Source organism: Aythya ferina, assembly GCF_964211825.1.
Source record: "Aythya ferina genome assembly, chromosome: 17".
Taxonomy (NCBI): Eukaryota; Metazoa; Chordata; class Aves; order Anseriformes; family Anatidae; genus Aythya; species Aythya ferina.
In genome coordinates this window covers 6,043,044-6,050,705 of record NC_140316.1, presented here as the reverse complement: position 1 = coordinate 6,050,705, position 7,662 = coordinate 6,043,044, and the positions used below count along the sequence as shown (strand labels likewise).

The following is a 7,662-nucleotide window of genomic DNA, read 5'->3' as shown; positions in this document are numbered from 1 at the left end:
CGACCTTATTATTAACTTTACATTTGCATTAAATTATCGGGTACTGCTCAAGTGCCAATCTCAAATCCTCTGTGACCCAGACAGGAGGTTTTTGGTACTCATTTGGTACCATGTTGAGGTGTAGGGAGACACTTCCCATTTATTTCAGAGGGTTATTTTCTCTCTGCTGCTGATTTTCCTTCAGCGTGTCCAATGTGGGGTAGAAATTAATATTTGAGTGTGACCTAAGCTACAGCATCTGTGATTTCTGACTGAGTTTGAGATAATGTAAAGTCAGCCCATTCATTCCTGCTTCTCAGTAACATTACTACACATGGAATTGAATCCGTCAGATCACTTAGAGCAAGCGTTGTCATCTCTCAGCATCACTGAAAGCATCCTGGAAAATCTCAGCTGATTGAATGGGCACATAAAATAATTCCCTTGGAGTTATGAGGAGAAATCCCATCTTCTTGAAGCACAAGCATTGTTCTGAAGAGTAGATGAAAGATGCTGACTGTTACCACACACAGATTGCCAGGACTCTGCAGAACTTTTAAGGAAGTCCTCAATTCTTCACAGTCTAGAAGCAGAAGATGGCAGTCAAAAAACTCCCCCAGATGAAAAATGCTTCACTTTAAATATCTGTATATTTTGCCAAATATCTTCTGCTTACTTATTTTGCTTACTCCTCCATTCTGTTTATTCTTATATTCTACTTTTATCTTCTGATGCAAAATTCTGGATATCTGATTTTGGGTTTCTAATCCTTTAAACAGTATGGGCTAAATGATAAACTGTAATTATGTAAATTTTTTGCAAGCCATATTTTTTTTTTTTTTTTTTTTTTGCCATTTTGGTTTCTCCCTGGGTGACAGCATTTTGTTGTTATTACTACTTCTTACTATTTAGGTCATGCTTAGAGGTCACAGTTAGAAGAACTCTGTTGTAAGGCATGCCAATGGATATAAATACTAGATCTGAAGTAAGGTTATAATTGTCAGTTCATCAGCATGGGGTGAAAGGAGACAGAAAGAACCACAGAATGTTTACAGGCCTAATTCCCCAGTGTTACTCCCTGAATTCAGTACAATATGTCCTTACTGACATCAGTGAAAGGACTAGATGCAGAGAAAAGTCGATGGAAAAGCTCACACATTTATTTTTGCATAAGGTCTTAAGAAGGTCAGAACTGTGCCCTATATATTTTGTCTTAGATTAGTGACAGTCTGTGGAAGAGAATCCAGGCAATATTATTGCAAGGTTCTTCATAAATTGGGGGCTGTCTCTATCCAAAGATACACCAGCGCTTTTTCAGTTGTAGATCAAGCTCAGGAGATGCCTGCTATGCTACCTTAGTTGTCGGTCACTGCTTTTGTCATGCAAAATAAATAGAAACCAAAAGCATGTTTAACAGAGGTCAATGTAAAAAGAAGGAATGTCCTTTTCTGTAACGTGCTTCTCTGAGTTTGCCAGTTTTCATGTGCCTCAGGTCTCCTGTTCATGTGCACTGAAAGCGTTTGGCCCTGCCAAATCCACTAAAACTTGCCTATCAGGGAGGGGCAGGTCACACTTTGAAGCACACCTGAGTGGGGATAGTAGGTGCATTCAGTCCTTGAGAACCAAATGTGAAAAATGACTGCAGGGTTAAGTGACTGAAGGCAGAAGGCATCCTTGTTACATACTGCATTCTCCCCTTTTACAGTGTTGTTCAACTATTTTGTGTGCATTAAAAAAGAGTCATGATGAGATTCCTATTAAAATAAATAAATAAATAGCTGTCGTTTCCATTACCAACCTGCACCATCGCTTAATTTCAACAAAAAAATTACCTGCAGCTTGCAGCAGCCTGCTAGAAACAATAGTGGGCTTTGTCACAGTGAGGTGGCTGTTAATTGCCATGGGTGTTTGGCATTGATGGGGTTCTTTGTTGGCAACCGTTCTAACCCAATTATGTTTCTAAAGTACAACTGAAAAGCATTGTAGGGAGCACCATGTAAATGGCACTAAATGCACAGAGACTGAGTGACCTCCCAGAAAGATAGACAGGTGCCAGCTAAAGCCCCATATTATTGATTTTCCACGGCTAAAATGGCAACTACAGACATCTGGTTTTGCCCTGTTTATAACAAGGGCAGCAAATGTGAGCTCTTGTCTTAGTTTTAGGAACAAGGTTTCTTAGGATGACAAAGAAATACGGCGTTTGACTATCGAATCTGTGGGGTTTGTGTTTGTTTCTGTGAGCAAATAAAAACATTTCTGGGGCCACGAACTTTTAGTCCTCAGAAAAACACACTGGGCCTGTGTGTATGCGTGTGCACATGTACGCCTGTGTGACTAGGTTCAGGAGCCACATTTGTTTAATGCAGGCCTGACATTTAAGTCAGAGATTCTTCAGAGATACAGATACAAAAACCAGGCCAGAGCCAGCATGAAGACTAACCATTCAAGGGGGCGGCATCACATGGGTAGGAAAAAGCCTCACAGATCGGTGTAGGTGATAAGGAGTCAGCTGCGCATCGCATGATGTTTCCCCTAGCCAGGGACGTGTGCACTTTCTAAACCATCCTGTAATGGTGCAGTGTTGCAGTTCTGTGCTGTTCTCACACAGAATCCAGTTGTTACAAAGAGTGAAGTCCCAAGGCAGGTGCCTGCCTAAGTGTTTCCATGCTGTTAAGATAAAAATCCTGATAAAGTATAAATTTGTTGTACTCTTGGGAGTGTTACCTGAGGCTGACACCAGGCCGCCCGTGATGCGATACACGGGGCAACCCAACGAGCGATTTCTGAGGCAAAACTAACGGGCTGCGTGCCCTTTGCCAACCTGCAGCCTCCAAACCAGTGAGGGTCGTGTGTTAACCTGAGTGGTGACCCTTTTGTACAGGACAGCTCCTGACAACCTGTGTAAGTCTTTCAGAGACACAGCCGCGGCAGGTGCAACCCTAGGAAATCACCACACGCTAAGTGTCTCCATTAGCTCCTCGGGCAGCGCGTACCGCCCGGCGCTGACCAGACCCGGCTTCGTTTTTCCCGGGCTGAGGCGCTGAGGCCTCGGGGCCGCCACCCAGCGCCCGCCCCGCCCGCTCCCGTCAGCGCTGCCCAGCAGCCAGGGAACCCCCGCGCCCGCCCGCCCGCGGCGCCGCAGTCCTCCTTCGCGTCCTCCCCTGGGAGGTGCCACGCCGCTCGCTCTGATTGGCCGCCTCTCCCCGTCGGCCCAATCAGCTCCCCGTGCCGGGGGTCCCCGGGCTTTGAGATCGCCGCGGCGCTGCCCAATGAGAGAGCGAAGCCGAGCGGAGGGCGGGCGGCGATTGGGCGGCCGCGGAGCTGTCGGGAGGCGATTGGCCGAGGCGGCGGCGGAGGGGGGAGGGAGGTGCGGAAGCGCTGTGGGCAGCGGGGCCGGGCGGGCTGAGGCGCGATGCGGGGCGGCCGCCGCCTCCTCCCGCTGCTGCTGCTGGCGCTGCTGCGCGGGCCGTGCCGCGGCAGGGAGCCGGCGCCGGGCGCTGTTACCTGCGGCTCGGTGCTGAAGCTGCTCAACACCCGGCACAGCGTGAGGCTGCACTCGCACGAGGTCAAGTACGGCTCCGGTGAGCGGCGGGGGGGGGGGTGCTGAGGGGAAGGGAGATGGGGGAGGCCCTGAGGGGAAGGGAGGTGAGGGGGGGTCCTGAGGGGACAGGGAAGTGGCAGGGAGGGGGGATTTGGGGTCAGGGAAATGGTGGGGGCATCCTGAGAGGGGGCTGAGGGGAAATGAGATGGCCGGGGGGGTCCTGAGGGGACAGGGGGGTTGCAAGGGGAGCAGGGAGGGAAGCTGGGGTCTCTGAGGTGCGTGTCGCTGGGGCAGAGGGGGCAGCAGGCCGGAGGTGGGGCTGTGGGGTGGGCTGGAGGCCTGGCAGCCCAGCAGGGAGAGGGGGACAATGAGGCCTGGGTGCGGGAAGGCGTTGGAGGTGAACCCCATGGGCCCTGGGGTGCTGATGTGCTGCCTGGTCCTCGAGGAGAGCCCTGGTCTGGGTCTGGGGCCTCAGCAGCACCTTCTGGGGAGCACCTGCTCTGGTGAGACTGAGGCTGCTGAGTGCTTTGTTGAAGAACTTTTTAGTAATTTTGTCATGAGTCAGAACTTCACTGTGAGCTCTGGCAATTTGCATGTGCTAACATGTAGCGTGTTGAAGTGCCTCAATGTGCAGTATTGTATGGTACCTGCATTCCCACCAGAGTAAGCGAACAGACTGTGGGAACTAAGCATTTCTTAAATACAAGGGCATGAGAACATTAAAGCAGATTTCTCTAATTCTTTCAGGACTTTTTGAACTGGAGAAGTGGGTTAAGTCTCTTGCCATTAATTCTATTCCAACAGGAAGCGGGCAGCAATCAGTGACAGGAGTTGAAGCTTCAGATGATGCTAACAGTTACTGGCGGATTCGGGGGAAGAGTGATGGCAGTTGCCAACGTGGAACACCAGTGAAATGTGGGCAAGCAATACGACTTACCCATGTGAACACAGGAAAAAATTTACACACTCATCACTTCCCATCACCGCTCTCCAATAACCAGGTAAGTTGTTCTAGATCTTAAGCTTTTGCATAAACAGTGCATGGCTGATTTTTGACACTAACTCTCTTCAAAAACAAGAAAAATGGAGAATCAGGCATGTGTACTGCCAGAAAGTGTATCGCTGGATATGCTGAGTCCAGATGGATTCTTCTCTGCATCTTTGTCTCTGTCAAGAACTTTAATACATTATTCTAAGAGAAATATTTACCAGTACTTGTTTGCCAGAATAGTTTTAACAAACCTGTATTTGTTTCTCTATTCTGCACCACTGATACTGGGAAAGCTGTTCTGAAGTATTCAGGACTTTTACAGTCCAGGAGATTGGGCACCTTCCTGAGCATTATAAAGACTGGTCTAGAACCAGACAGCAAATCTGGTGTTAGGACACTAGGCTGTTCTGCATCCAGGTTTCTTGGAGTTCCAATCCATTAGTCTCAATCATCTCCCTGTCCCTGTTTTAGTTCTCTATTCTTATTTATTTGTCTACTTTGCTAGAAAAAAAAATCATCTCACAATCACATTTATTTGTCATTTTATAATTTTCTAGAACACTGTTTCTCACTATATAAAAATAAAAATAAAAATCCAAATTTATTGGTTATTGGCAGTCATTTTAGTTTTCCTTTAGGCCAAGTTGTTAGGCCATTCGATTCTAAGTTGAAAGACCAGACTCTGTTTGAAACAGATTTGTGTGAAGGTGGCTGAAAAAATAAGGTCTAGTTTTGTTTAGAACATCTATTTTACATATTTATCAAAACAAAAGAAGTGATGGAAAAATAACATATCAGAAGAATTATTCAAAGAACAGATGGACTTTTTAAAACTTCCACCATTTGTCAATTTAGACAATTAATTTAACAATTTAACACTGTCATTAATGTAAAAAATATTCAGCAACTGTCTTTTTTTTTTTTTTTCCCTTTGCATTAGCTATGTGCTTGCATAATTTCTAAGCAAAAGGAGATTTTGCGTGGCTTCCCTGAGATTGATAGTACTGTGACTTATCTTACTGAAGCATGGTGTGGTTTTGAGCACAAACTTTAATTTCATATTCTTAACAAATAAGTGTGTTTTTCAATTAATAGCTTGCCTTTAACACTGTTTGGACTACATAAACTTGAATAACATGACCCTAAAACATTAACTTGTTAGGTACAAACTATTTCTGTTCTACTTTCAAGTTGTTATTCACTTCTAGTCATCAAATTTTTTAAGAATTAAAATCTGTAGCGAGTCTTAAATGGTTTGAGCTGAGACCTACCGTGTTTCTGCAAACTCTTGGAATATTTTGGGGTGCGTAATGAAATCTGATCTTTAATTTCTGTGTTAGCAGGAATTCATTTGCTTTATCTTTTTTTTTATTATTTTTTTTTAAGAGCCCTTCAACTGTCTGTCTGAAGTAAGAGTGCAAACCAAAATAGTTGTTAACCCAGTTGTAATCTTGGTGTCATTAAGTAAAAAAGGAATACAATTACTTAGGCTAAATTGTTGCAATGTTGTGATTAAAAACACATTATGCTGAAAAAAGTCTGTTGCAGTGGTAACTCTGAAAGTGGTCATGCTAAATATTTACAGTTACAAACTTGTTTTAGTGGAGAAAACTTCTATCAGCATTAGTGTTTCTTTTGATTTTTTTTTTTTTTGTCAGAAGGATTGTTCTGATCTCTGTGCTCAAGTCCTCTTTAATTTCTAATATATGTTGGGGTTTGGTGGCTCTTTGCTCAGATTGTGCATTGGAGTTTGTTGGCATCTTATCTTCAGATTGTAGTGTGAGAAAGTTACTGCTTCAGGATTTGACCGCTGTTGACAAAGCAATTGAACATATTTGTCTTTCCTCTCCATCCCTGCCTTTAAACTCTGCTGGCTCCGTGGCTGATATTTCTGTGTGCGTGTTGAGTGTTTGCTTACATTTTCACTTCAGGAAGTTTGTGTCTCTAACAGGAAGTAAGTGCCTTTGGTGATGATGGTGAAGGCGATGACCTCGATATATGGATTGTACAATGCAGTGGGACACACTGGGAGCGGGAGGATGCGGTGCGCTTCAAGCACGTAGGAACTGAGGTGTTCCTTTCGATAACGGGGGAGCAATATGGCCATCCGATTAGAGGCCAACGGGAAGTTCATGGCATGCCCACCGCTAATCACCACAACTATTGGAAAGCAATGGAAGGAGTCTTCATCAAACCCAGTATGGACCCTGCAAAACACGATGAGCTCTGAATTGACAGAGGATCCAAAATGCTTCAGCTTACTCCAGTGTTCGGAGATGCTAACCCTTGGTCTCTTACAAGTCCTGCCTTGCCTAAGTGACTGACTTTCTGTGTTACTGAAGGGCATTAGTTCACTCTAGGAATGCAGCACTTCTGTGGGGAATGACATCTGCTGGGTTCAGACACTGAGATTTATTTAAGAAATCCTTTCTAAATTTTCAAGCTTATTTGGTGAAACTAGTTCATACGTCTGTTAGTTTTCACTATCATTTGTTTTGGTTGTTATTTTTTCTCAAATTCAAAGGAAATGGAAAAAAAAAAAAAAAACAAGTAATACATTTCTGTAGTCCCAAATACAGCAAAACTTTGTATTTTGTAATCTTTTTCCAATTATCATTAAATATTTGGAAACTTCCTTCTACTTGTTAATGGGGAGAATGTTATTTCGGAGGAGTTGGAGCAAGTCTAGAAAGGGAATATAATGCTTGGAATGTAGTATCTTTTGAACGGTTTGAAGTCAGCTACTCAGCCTTCCAGAAAAATATCACAGCCTGTCTGAAAATTGCTTCCAGTGTCTTTCTTGAGTTCTGTTGTATATGTATGAAAGAGTTGAAAATGTTGTATATATTGGCATAAGAAGACAAAAGTTTTTGTTTCCTTTCTCCCAAGAAGTTCGGGTTTTCTGGCAATGGTGATACTGCTAATTATCAAATGGTAAGACTGTCTTGCTCTAAGAACTGGTGCACGAAGCTACTCTCGTTTAATTAATACTATAATTTTATAAACTGATGTGAAGGAATTTGATTTATATTGTACTTGCATGTCACCGCAAGACCAGTATGAGAATCCAGATGAATAAATAGTGGGACTTATACCCACGTGGAGTTCTTTTGTGTGAATCCAGAAAAATAATTAATTTTAGAAATGG

The 7,662-nt window shown here is 44.0% G+C and overlaps 1 protein-coding gene across 1 annotated transcript; it reads left to right on the top strand.

Moving 5' to 3' along the window:
* Window positions 1–3,344: 3,344 nt before the first annotated feature.
* SDF2L1 (stromal cell derived factor 2 like 1) lies at window positions 3,345–7,608 on the top strand. Its single transcript, XM_084539071.1, has 3 exons — window positions 3,345–3,563; window positions 4,328–4,524; window positions 6,466–7,608. The coding sequence occupies exons 1-3, from the start codon at window positions 3,395–3,397 to the stop codon at window positions 6,742–6,744; spliced, it is 645 nt and encodes a 214-aa protein (XP_084395197.1). The 5' UTR covers window positions 3,345–3,394; the 3' UTR covers window positions 6,745–7,608.
* Window positions 7,609–7,662: the final 54 nt, after the last annotated feature.